The 13,348-nt window shown below is 35.2% G+C and overlaps 1 protein-coding gene across 1 annotated transcript in view; it reads left to right on the forward strand.

Annotated features, from left to right (window-relative positions):
- Positions 1–13,348, forward strand: part of RP1 (RP1 axonemal microtubule associated) — a 170,175-nt gene that overhangs the window by 92,861 nt on the left and 63,966 nt on the right. Inside the window, exons 31-35 of the mRNA XM_033070858.1 lie at positions 2,335–2,554; positions 4,763–4,917; positions 6,908–7,121; positions 8,427–8,617; positions 10,128–10,338. Of these exons, the coding sequence (XP_032926749.1) occupies positions 2,335–2,554; positions 4,763–4,917; positions 6,908–7,121; positions 8,427–8,617; positions 10,128–10,338 (991 nt within the window). The remainder of the gene's footprint in view (positions 1–2,334; positions 2,555–4,762; positions 4,918–6,907; positions 7,122–8,426; positions 8,618–10,127; positions 10,339–13,348) is intronic.

Below are 13,348 nucleotides of genomic sequence, written 5' to 3' on the forward strand. Positions count from 1 at the left end.
TTGGGTAGCAGAAGACAAAGCAAAATGTGAATTACAGCTTGCCCTGTCACATAAAAATAACCAAGTTCTGTACATTTGCAACTCCCAAACAGAGAGCTTTGTGGAATAAGTAGTTCACAGCATTTAGAGTAGCTGTGTGATACAGTCATGAGGTCCATGCATGAGAAAAAAACATCTAATTTTAAAAGTCATTAGTCTGGCTCTGAAAGAGAAGAAGCAATGACTTTGTTGCCTGTGAAAGAACTGTAGTTTAGATGGGTGAAGAACCTGTGCACTCTCCTCTCAATGAACCCAAATAATTCCTGTTAAGTTTAATCAGGTGGAATGCATATTTTGTGAGGAATTAATCCACTTAGTCCACCACAGCTAATGATACATAGCTAATGACATCCTTTGCAACATACACAGCATGAACGAAAAATCTTGATGCAAAATTCTGCCCACGCGTTTCCCTTTTCACCGCGCAGGAGTGGAGACCAAGTCAGGGGCAGCTTTGATCTCTGCAAGCACGATGGCACAGAGACAGGCAGGGCAGGGCAGGCCTAGAGAGAGGACGAGCCTGGTGCCCTCTTCTTTGGTGTAAAACTACTGCTGTGTGGCCTTTGTGAGTACTGTGGAGTTCCAGTTCAGGAGCTGAGGGGTTCCGAGCAGCCCAGGGCTGTTATGTAGGCAATGGAAAGGAGCTCTTCCCTGCTTCTTAAACAATGCCTTGAGTCATGAAATTGTGTAGGAGTGGCATGGCAACCACTTAAAATATTTACCTCAAGAAATTCAGACTGGAAGGGATATTTTAATCCATCAGGTGCAATTCCTTACTGCCAAAGACCTCTTTTCATAAGTTCTGCATAATAAACCGTTCATAAAACTCCTGTAAAATGTTTTGGGCAGGTAGCTTTATTTTCAATTAATTGCTCCTCTTCATACTCTGATTTTTCACCATTTCTTATGTGCCTAACCGTTATTACAAATGGTGTACAACTCTCCCAAAATGACAAAAGCACATTTTTTTAGTACCTCTCTAATTAGGATAAGGTAGCTGATACTTTCCTACACGCACGTGCTCACTGTGCAAAAGCATATGAACTAGCTTTAAGCAAGTGGAGTCAGCAATGAAAGGCTGTCACATTCAGAGCTCTGATGAGAAGCAGAATAAATTATTCTGTTAGGAAATTTGTGCTCTGTCTTAGGAACCAATCTGCTGGTGGTGCTGCCAGAGCCAGGGCGTGACTCTGTAAGGCTAATTTCAGTTTCTTATTGAGATGCTGTAGGATTTATTCCCTGCAGACTCACCAAGTCCTACATTGAGATTGGTATGGGGGGAAAAAATGCAACAATATGGGAGAAGAACAAAGCCACTGGCAACATTTTTTTGTATTAAGTATTTTTGATACTTAATACAAAGATTTATTGCCTTTAAAAATTGCTACTTCTCAGTTGTTTCACCCAAAAATCACTTCCCTTACTGTCTTTATTGTAGTTACCCAGTGAATGGTTGTCACATTGCTTCCTGCTGTTCGGAAGACTTATGCAGTGGTTACTGTCATGCAGATCATTATTCACAATCAGCAATCAGTTATTGAATTTCCACATATAGTATGGGAACAGGGCTGTGTTGTTGTACAAAGGTGTTTCTGTAACATTAACATTTATTTTATCTTTAATGAAGAATTGGCTATAAAGTAGTTTTATGTTCTAAACAAAGCTATTTAGCAAATGAGAATTTAGTAAAACTTCTTCATCAGTAGGATTGTCAAGCACTGGGACAGCTGACCAGGGCAGTGATTGGGTAACGACCCTGGAGGTGCTTACAAACATGTTGATGTAGCACTCAGGGACATGGTTTACCGGTGGACTTGGCAGTGCTGTGTTAATGGTTGGACTTGGTGATCTTAAAGTTCTTTCCCAACCTAAACAATTCTGTGATTCCAGGTTCATAGTAATCATCTTTAAATTAATAACTCACTTGGCTGCTGATATTTGAATCTTTAATTGTAAGTTAATGTTCTCTTTATTCAGTAGGGTCACAATTTTCTGTGTTACCTTTTGTCTAAAGAGCCTAAATGCACAGATCTTACTAACTTTAACTGTGACTCCCTCTAAAGTTACCATGCTTACAGTATGCATGCTTACAGAGTATCACATTTACAATATTAATAAAGGAGATAATCTCACCCATGATTGTGCCATAAAATAAAAAGGATTGATTCTATAAACACACTTATCCCAGCCTCAAACTCAACTTTTTCATTATTTATTATTAAGTTTAGAAATTCTACATCGGGAACCAGTGAACCAGCCTTGACAGTGCCCTCTTCCTCATGTTATTTGGTGCAGGTTGAGACTGGAGATCTGGGAGATGTATACAAGATTCGAGTCAGCTGTGATGATGTTCCAGGCTTTAAGGGTTGGCATCTGAAGTCATTTCACTTACAAGAATTGCATACAAAACAAGAACTGAACTTTGAGTGTAACTGCTGGTTCATTCTTAAGAGAGAAGATAAGGAACTGGTAAAAGAATTCCCTGCAGTCACTGAGGACCAGAAAACTTTACCAGGTAAAAGCACTAAAAAGATACAAACACTGAAAATTAACTGCTTGAAAATAAATCAATACCACAGATATAATATAGTGCTTTGTCTGGATTTGATACTTTCAGTGGCTCTGTTGCACCTGTCTTCATATATGCACTGCAAGAATGCTGACCACTTAAATTCTAATTTTCCAGTTAAGTTACATATTGGATTTTACAGTTGCTAAATCTTCTGCATGATTTTAAATGAGAAAACTGAACAATACATTTGGACTTTAAGAGAAATGAACATGTTCAAAGCCATGAAAATGATTTGGTCTAGAGTTACTATTGAATTACAGTAATTTCATGATTATAAACTGCACAACTTTGATTAAAATTTTGGTCCGAACCCAGAAGTGTGGCTTATAATCAGGTGCGGCTTATATATGGACAAAGAAGGAAAAGTTGCTGTCCTAGTTTGGAGGACAGGTGTCTGCTGAGAAAGGCAGGAGTTTCTCTTTGAAATGGAGAATGTAAACACCCTCCCTCCAAATTATTAAAATTTTGAAATCAAGGGGCTTTCAGGCAAAGATATGGGAATTAGGAATAACAGTTCTTTCCTAGGGAAATTAAAATAGAAGTACAGTACTACAAAGAAACAAACCCCAAACCCTGACAAAGTCAGAGTACAACCTGACACCCTGTCAGGCAGGGTGTTGGTAGCAGTTTGATTAAATAGTGGTTGCAGTCCTCTTGCAGTCACAGATGTGGTTTAGTTGAAGCAGTAGTCTTGTAGAAGGTGCAGTTTCCTTCCAGAGATCTAGTAGTGATGTGGAGAAATCTCATTTTTTTCTAGAGTCCAGTAGAGAAAGGGCTACTCAGTGTCCCAGAATTTCAGTTTTTATCTAGGTAAGAAAGTCTTGGCTCTCCGCCCTGGCTGAAGCAACTCTCAATTGGATAAAGTAATTTCATCAGTCACACAGTGGGACTCAATGGGCCATTAGCAGAAAATGACTCGCTGGAGGAAGGATGGGTTGTGGAAAGATAAAGAACAATGCCCTGCCTGGTTTCAATGGATGGCCCATTAGCAGAATATCTCACATGGAGAAAAGGATCACTGCCCCCACCCTCAACAGATGGTGATAGAATAGATACCTTTTATCACACTCTGTATTGTAACCCAAGACAGTTGCTGACACCCGGACGTGCGACTTATAATCAGGTGCAGTTTATAATAATGAAATTACTGTACTTCACTTCCAATGGCTTTACTTGCTAATACAAGTTTCAGAAGTAAGCCTTATTGCACAGAAAGTTTCTATTTTTTATCCCTAAGGGCTACTTTTTTGCCATGCTGAGAGCTCTCAGAGAATGCCCTTGGAATGTGAAGCCTTACAGAAGTCCTACATTTATTCAGAAAAGTTAGCAGTTACACATGAGATAATAGTAATTAGAGACATGACAGCTTTGCTGAACTAAAGTTCCAGGATTTCTGATCCTGAATACTCAAACTTATTCATGACCTTAAAAGAAAGTATAGTGTTACATTAGTTAAATGTTAACTCCACAGGACTGTATATTAAAAAATTTGAAAAAATTTGGTCATTCTTTTTGTATGAGCCTGAATATACATGCAATTAAATTATCTTCCTCAGAAGAAAATCTGATCTGACTGTAGAAATTCATTCATACAGAATCAATATGGTGGCAAAGAATTTATAGTTTCCTTCCTTAAGTTAATAAGTACATTTTGTAAATTTTTATACTTATACATAATGTCATGCATCCAGATGCTATGTTGCATCTGTTTCTTATTTAAATTTGCATAACCTTATTCTTATTCTTTGACCTGTGTTATTATCTATTTCAAAGACAATTCAGTTTTTAATTAGTTTTTAATTTAGTTCTGTTCCTGAACTAAGTAAAATGGGCTCTTACTTTCCAGACCTTGCACAATAAAACAGAATTGGGCAGAATTTTCCTAGATTCCTAAATCTGAATTGTACAAGTCCAATTTTCTTCAAATTTCTACGAAAGTGAATGGAAAGTCTTCATTGAATTTAGCATGAAGAGATCAGATTCATTAAGTGTAAACTGATTATTTCACTCACTGTGTAGCAGACTTTTTTGTAGCTGCAGAAATAAAAAATAAATGATAGTCTTACTAAATATTCTGTGTTACTGTTATATTTAAAGTACACCTTGTACCTAATCAGCTTTAATAAAACTTTTTCTTTTCTTTTTGTACAGTCTATAAGTATTTTGTTTCTGTGCATATTGGCGACCGCTGGGGAGCAGAGACTTTTGCAAATGTTTATCTCACTCTCTATGGCAAAAGAGGGGACACAGGTGTGAGGAAACTCCATAAATCTTTAACAAAAGGAAGAAAATTCCAAAGAAATAAGGTAATGGCAGCATAATTCAGTCTAGTATGTGCAGGGATTAGCACTGCATTAAGGGTTGCATAATGCCTGCTCAGAATACATCTGGCTACTAGACAGGCAAGAATTTGGAAACTTTCACAGAATTTATTTTCCAGATAGTCACAATAGACCAATGCCAGTTTATTTTATTAATTTATAATAATAAATATAAAACAGTAATAAAATATAAAATATAAAATAATAAAAATAATTTAAAAATTTATTTATAATTTATTTCCTGTATAAGAACATACCCACATGGCAATAAAGGCTCCACATGAGCCATACAAAGCAGATTAGTGGGGAGAACCTCTGTGATCATGCTTCTGACTTCTGTTCCAAATTTAGGACAGATCAGGTAGTAAAAATTTGAAAAATCGGTGAAAAATTAATTACAGAATTTTTCACGAGACTTTTGCAGCCTATGATGTTTCTGAAATCATAATCCCACTTTGAGACACCAACTCAATATCAGTAAGTTTAGACAAGAAACAAAAATTCAACTTGAAAAAAGATTGCAAATAAACACAGTGTTTCTAGATGACCACTATAAATAAAATTCTTCTCTTATGAGTTAGACTTTTACTCCCTGAACAAGGACATTTGAAAAAACTCATGCCAAAGTGTCCATTGCCAAGGAGAGGCTTAGATTTCTGTCAAATAATTTTATTAGATGATTACCAGAGCACTTGTTAGAGTAAAAGTGGAATCAGTAATGAACTAAGGGAATTTCTAAATTTCATTTCTGTGTTTTTCTCAGAACTATACCTATTTACAGAAGACAACAATATATTGTAATTATTTTAATTTATGTTCATACATGGATTTATTTCCTAAAATATCTTAATTAATGAAGGTAATGATTTCTGCTCACAATCTGCTGTTGAGTTCTGACTATTATTAGAAAAAAAAAGATTTTTTTTGTCATATGAGAGTAGTTGCAATATTAGTAGCAGAAAATCTACTTCTCCAATATCTTATTTAAAAAGAAATAGGGACAACACATAGGACTTTGGCAACTACTATATTCTTTTAGAGGTCAGTTGGCTGATATGTTGGTTTTTTAATTGTTTTGACATCCAGTTTAGTAAGTTCTTATTACTGAATTGTTTTATTCGAACGATGGTGTTAATTATATCCCTAGACATTGTTGTTCAAACTCCAGTTGTTCATAACTTTCTAACCTTTACCAGTTACCATGAGGTCCATCTGATCCCTGGCTGGGCCTTATACAGAACACCTGACTTTCTTACAAAGCAAGCAAATATTTAGTCGGGCAAATAATTTCTTTCTTTGCATTTCACTTTTTTCCTTATCCTGTTTATATGGTCCCTATTCTCATCTACTGCTGCTTCTCTCACGACTTTCTCTGCCTCCTCTGTTCTGCGTCCCTCCCCAAGTCTCATCTTTTATTCCTCACTTTCATTTGAACCTCCCCCCTTACTCTTCTCAATTTTCTGTTACCACAATTATTTTCATTCTGTAAGGAAAACAAAAAGTCAGGTTTTTGACTACTTGAGAAGAATTAAAAAGCTATCTTGGAGTGAAAACACTCTTTAGATTTCTAACCTGTAGAACTTTTAGAACTATTAATATATAACTAGACTTGTATGATAAGCTTTAGAAACTAGACATCTGAAAGATAGAAATTTGATTAGAACCAAAATCTTGTCATAACTGACTGTCAGAAAGTTGAGGTATATTGATTTTAATGTAATATGAAATGATTGATGCAGCAATACATATTGACCAAAGATCAAATGAAATTATAGTGCATCATTAATGATGAATATAGGATTAAATGTTATCTTTGACCAGTGTAGGCTTTCTTAGATTCAGTAGGGAGATACTATGTTAAATTTTAAAAATAAACAGACATTAAAAATTTTGAATTCTCAGATTAATCCTGCCTATATTTTCCCTGAAGTTCAAGTCAGAGTTCTGTTTTATTAACTCTTTCCCTGTTTTGCAGGTGGATTCATTTTTGCTGGAAGCTGTTTCTCTGAGTCATTTGCGAAAAGTGGTCATAGGTCATGATGGAGAAGGTTACGGGGCAGGGATGTACCTCAAGATGGTAACAGTTAAGGAATCACAGGATTCAGACAAAGAATGGGTCTTTCCACTGTGGAACTGGCTTGATACTCATCTGGGCTTATGTGAGACTGTTTGTGAGATTGTGACTGTTGGTAAGTTCTGCAAAACTGACCTGCGCATTTTTATATACATATATTTTACAACTCTTTTAGAAATCTATAATATCTTTCTTTTACTGAAAATGTGAATTTTCACTTTGATCTTAGTGTTATAGCACAACCACATCTGGTAAGGTCAAAGTTAATAAAATTCTGTCTTGTCAATGTGTTGTGTATGGAACACCTGCCTTCCAAATTAAACATAGCATATTTCAGTGAGAGACAAATAGCTGAGCTTAGGATGAGCACCTCATGAGGATAAATAACTTAAATTTTATGCACTGTTTTTTGGCCTGAAATCTCATTTGAAATCTAAAGAAAAATTGCTTCAGTGAAATGAGGCTAGTCTTTATCTGTGAGAGTATTCCACAGCACAAAGCAGCAGTTCTGGTATGCTCATTTCTGCTCATTTCACACCTACTACTACGCCATGATTTGTGCAAATCTAAACCTGGATGTCCTTGAAAAAGAACACTTACAGCAGGACCTTTAGTCATTTAGAAGCAGTAAAAGATTTATTCCTTCAATCCTGTAAAAACCATTCAATGCAAAGGAAATGAACTACCAAAGTTTGTCCAGAGGGAATAGGACACAAAGTGTGTCCTTGATTCAGTTGTGTGATTTTTCTGAGTTGTAGAAAGTACATTTTTCTGAGCTGTTCCTCTTCATGAACTGATTTTCATTTTGCCCAGAATGGTTAAAACAGAATTAAAATGAAGAATAACAGCAATTAATGAAGAAAAAGAGAGGAAGATAGTAATACTAATCTTCTGAGGATCTGGCAAATAATTTTGTGTGTTTATTATAGGTTACCTGTCAGTCTCATACTATTACAGCACCTATTATATTGCTAGGTAATATCTAGTGACAAGCAAAGTTCATTAGAATTGTTCATTTTGCATGAGGTGCTTACATGCTACGTATGGCTATGTGCTCTTAAATGATAAATTTGCTTTAGTAACACTGATTGCTTTTTAAAGAACAATTACTTAGACCTCTAAAAGGTGACTGAATATTCTCTTAGCAATTACTTCAAAACATGACAAGGAAAATACATTGGCATCCAAAAATGCCATTAAAACTAAATTTTAAACACAGAAAGAATTTAGCATTAAACTGCTAAATTCTTCACAAAAAATAATGAAGATATTGATGTGTTATCCTTAGTGAGCAGTTGCTATAGATACAACATAACCTGCAAAAAGAGCTCTGTTTGTGTATTGTAAAGGCTATGGTCCTGCTAGATTATGCCATTCTCTCATGCTGTCATCTTTCCTTTCTCTTTGATAATTTTTAAAGGTAGAAGGTCGACTCTTAGTCCTAAACTGCCTGAAATCAACATGAAGTCATCAGGTTTCTGGATAATGGATATCACAGGATCTGACTTGAGTGGTGAAGAGGATCCAATATGCCTTTCTTTTATCTTCTACGGCAACCTGAGTCACAAAAAGTTACCACTTCAAGTCACAGGAAAAGCAGTTCAGATTAAAGTACTTCAACCTTTCTCTGTTGCAAGAAAATCCTACGAATCATGTAGCCAGTAATCCACTTAATTCTGAGATAAATTGTTTCTTTAAACTAAACTACCAAATTGATTTTTAAGTCCTCTGTGTAGTTTGGCACAGATCATCATTTTTGTTTGTAGGTAGCAACACATGAACAATGTTTTTTGAATGAGCAAATTCTCCCAGTGTCTCATACTGAGAATGTTTAAGTGAGAGAATTGGTCCCTTGGTGCATATCACAGTGTATACCACACAGGTACTGATTTACAGGCTTTGTTGATATCACAAAAATCAGCAATTTGTAAGCATACAATATGCTATGGGATACTGCAGAGCTTTTGGGGCTGATGATAAAGAAGGAGAATCATAAATGAGATTAAATGCACAGATGCACAGAATGTACAGAAGGTTAATTTTTCTCTTTTCTCTCTCATATAATTTATTCATCCCTGCCATCAGTTTCTGTGAACTGCTTTTTCTAGTATGGTTTCTCTTTTCCCCCTGTTATTTATCGTCTCTTTCTTTTTCCTCTTAATAAATTGAATTTTATGATTGAGCTAAAGAAATCATTTACTGTATTTTGATGCTTTTCTTTAATGAAAGAGGAACTAACCAGACTAGGCTAACCACAAATATGATCCAAAATGAGGAGTACTCAGAAGGTTTTCCTGAGTTATTTTCAAGAACCTCTGGTAAACAAACAAAAAAAAAATAGTATGAAACTGGAAGTGCCTTGTCAGAGGAAAGGCTGAAGTCTCAGGTCACATGAACTTCTACTATCTGAGCATATCTAAAATGAAAGAGCAGGGGAAAGAATCCAAGAATTATCAAATAGGAAAATATAACTTCTGTTTTCTCCCTTTTTTTCCTTACAATGAAAAAAGATTGATTTTAAATCACAAATTATAATATCTAAGGCCTCCTCTGCTTTCACTTACTCAAGCAATGGTACGTCCTAGAGATGGTGAGTTATCCCCAGAAGAACTAGATTGGCTTTTTTTCTCAGGTATGAATGCAAGATTTTAATGTACAACTTCTATGATTTAGAGTGTGGATAAAGGATCTCTTGGATGCTTGCTCAGAACTGGATTAGCTTTCCTTTAATTTTATAACTAAATGCATAATTTTTATTGTTGTAAGAAATATTTCCAATAGTGTCCAAAGTTTTAAAAGCTGACTAAAGCTTCTGTGCCTGAAAATAATCTCCTGAATCTGTGTAATATATATGAACATTGTGCCTTGTTCTGTGTACAAATTTCAGCAGTGGCTGCTATTGCTTGTTCTTTAATATCAAACCTCAAGCATTCCATCTCCTCATTCATGTTTTTAGATCAATTTTGTATTGATTAGAAAGGGGAAAAATAGTACTAGTTATAGATCTACCCCAATTTTTTAACTACTGAAGTTTGTTCAGCTGTTGCATACAGCTGCCAACTACATTTGTTCTGGTACAATTGAAATGAGATCCATTCATCTTCTCTTTCTCCTCACGCAGGATGAACTGGCAGATATTGGCTCAATATACAAAGTTCAGGTAACTGGCCCACACAGTGAGCTAAAACAGCCATGGCACTTAGATTTACTGCATATGAAGCACACAGGCACAAAGGAAGAGATGTATTTAGCTTTTGACTGCTGGTTCAACCCTAAGGAAGACAAATGTGTGGAGCTGCCAGCCCTCTATGCAGATCAGGAGCCTTTGCCTGGTGAGCTATGTCCCTTTCTGTTACTGGGGTCAGGATCTGTCTCTGGAACACCAGTATATCTATTTCGGGCCAAAAATACTGTGTGAAGATTTCCATAAGAATTTGATATTAAGGAATTTGATGGTTTACCACAAAAGAGAAATCATTGGTATGAGGATTATGAGAGATGCTCTAACTGCTCTAACTGCTGTAACCTAGTATTTGGCTTCTTTCACATGAGATGATGTTCCAGTTTTAGCTCTTGATTATTTATTATCTCTTCAAATTAATGCTATGTCAGCTGAAGATGAGTAAAATTACCATCTACTGTGTGATATTGTCTCTTCCTATTGTCTCTTTCTATTTGCAAAGAAATAGATGGAATCTACAAACACAGTAAAGAAGGAAAAAAATGCAGACCCCCCCCCACACAACAAAGGTAGAATTTTAAAAATCCCACACAGCCAACAAAGAGATATCCAAGAATTTCAATTACACTAGTGTTTTATTGATGTCAATGAGAAATTTGTGGCACAGCAAGTGATATTCTGCAAAAATATACATGAAATTGCATGTTTCTCTGCTGTGGCATTTTAACACATGTGAATGGTCTGATGGCAGAGAGATAATTGATTTCTACTAGCTATCCCCCACACCCACCACTCCCCCAGGACCAACCAATTGTATACTGATAACTTGATCACTACTACTTAAGGACAAGCTTCCCATTTATTCAGCTCATTAGAATAAAGGGAATTGATGGAGAGAGTAAAGACCATACATTGAGGCTTTTACTGCCAGTTAAGAGGTTTATTGCTAGAGGCTATAGTACAAAGAGTGCTCTGCTTAAATGGAAACTAATAGAAAAAGATGGAAGGGACCCAGAAAAAGAAATAAAATAGACCACATGGACTTTTTCAGAACCTTCTTTAAGGAGAGTTTCCTAAATATTTCATCCAACTTAAAGCTGAAACTTGAAAAGAACCAGCAAAGACCTTTCAAATTTTTGGTTTTGTGTGGGTTTGCATAATTTTTGAAAATTGTAACCTTGTATTCATGTACTGAAAAATCCTACTATTTTAGACTTTTGATCCATCAGATTAAAAAAAATATTGGATGTTGGATGCAATATATGTTGGACATACATATTCAATCATGAATATAGTAATTCTATTTAAAAGCCCCATTTCCTTAATTTATTTAAGAAAAAATGAGAAGAACTGTAAATATGAACAATTATTTTCTGAATTCAAACTTTTAAACTTTTTAATGCATATTAAAAGTATAAGTAATAAAAATTTCTAGAATACACCTCTCAAAGACTCTATTATGCTAAGAGACATGGAAATACTGTCTGAAAGCATTATTCTGATATATAAAGGAATTAATTATTGAGGTATATTAGAAATTTAGAGTGTTTTTCTTGGAAAATTTCTGGGAAAAGATATGCTTATGAGCTCCCTCAAAAATTAATTCATAGATGGGAGTATCTACCAGCCTAGAAAGTTTCTCACAAACCATTTTGTTGAGTACAGTGATTTACAACTAGAATTGTTAATATCACTTCTGTTCTTTGTGGTCCCAATGTTACTTCATTCTAAAATTTCTTCTTTGTTATATTCTGATTTTATTAATAGACACGCACACAAGAAATTAATGCAAAGTAATAAAAAATATGTATATAATATTCTATCTTTTATTTATGGGTTTTTTTTGCTTTTTGAATGAGCATTAGGTGAACACTTTCAGTTTTGCAATATATTGGCTTACATCTGAAAGAGAATTTCTCTAAATATAATTGGGAGGAGACAAAGAATGACCAGGTTGAACAGAACACCTTGTCTTAGTAGATTTTTGTTGTTTCGGTATGCTGTTCATACAGAACACAGTCAGAATGCTCCTAAACTCAGCCTAAAAACTTTTACCCCATTTCCCAGCATTCCCTTTCTGTTATGACTCCTTTCATAGGAGCTACTTTGTATACTTTTATTTCACTTAAATAGTGGAAAATTAATAGGAAATATTTGCTATGACTACACTGAGCTTCAAATTATGCATCAATAGATGCAGTACACTCAGCTGAAAATACCGACTCAGCAGAAGTAAATACATTTCTAAGCCAAGCTTGTGATTCTGTGTATTAATGATTCAAATATTAATGGACAAAAGCAGTAACAAGGTGAGCACTGTGATTTCTAATCTACTCCCACAGACGTGGTCAGGAACATGGAACAAAGTATTTTTGACCTTATTAATGCTAGTAGCCTTTTGACTTCAACAAATCTGCTCACATGGCCCAGTTACACAGACAAGGCAACACCCTTGAATGAACAACACAGAAACTTCATATCCTAACTCCCCTGAAAGCGAAATGCCATTGGCTAAATGCTAACTAAACTGTCACCTGGACAGCTCATGTATTTTTAACCATCTGGAACTCCAGAAAGATCATGTCTGTGTAGCTGTGCTGACTTTAATGCAGCTATGTTGTCATTTACCTGGAGTGCATATTTAACTTCCTTGAAGAGAGGAATGAGATATGTTGGGGCCCCAGGCTGGGAAAACTCTTGGTTTACTTCTTATCATCAAACATGAATGATACCATCAATTAAAAGAATTTTCCCAGCCTTTAGTTTTAATTATTTAAAAAAAAAATAGTCCATAGGGAGTCCCTGAAGCAAACAGCGCTGCAGTGAAATAAAGCTACTTTTAAGCAAACAGATTTTCTAAGACATCATCCTCATGAAGGAAAAGATAAAGAGAAATAAATACATTTCAGAAGTTTATTGAAGTGAGCACACTTTTATTGGCAGAATTATACAACCCTTATTATTTAATGAATCCTTTTAAATATTAATTTTACAGTCTATACAAACCCACTCTTTAAAACCGTTAATCCTGTTATGGGACCTTTTTATTTCAGAAATAGAAAGAAATAGCTATATAAGATGTCACAATACTTGAATTCAGACCTTTTGATTATAACACTCAACATGCATAGCAGCAAGTTGTGAAAGGAGCTGTAAGAAAA

The sequence above is a fragment of the Catharus ustulatus genome, chromosome 1 (genome assembly GCF_009819885.2).
Source record: "Catharus ustulatus isolate bCatUst1 chromosome 1, bCatUst1.pri.v2, whole genome shotgun sequence".
In the NCBI taxonomy this organism is placed as follows: domain Eukaryota; kingdom Metazoa; phylum Chordata; class Aves; order Passeriformes; family Turdidae; genus Catharus; species Catharus ustulatus.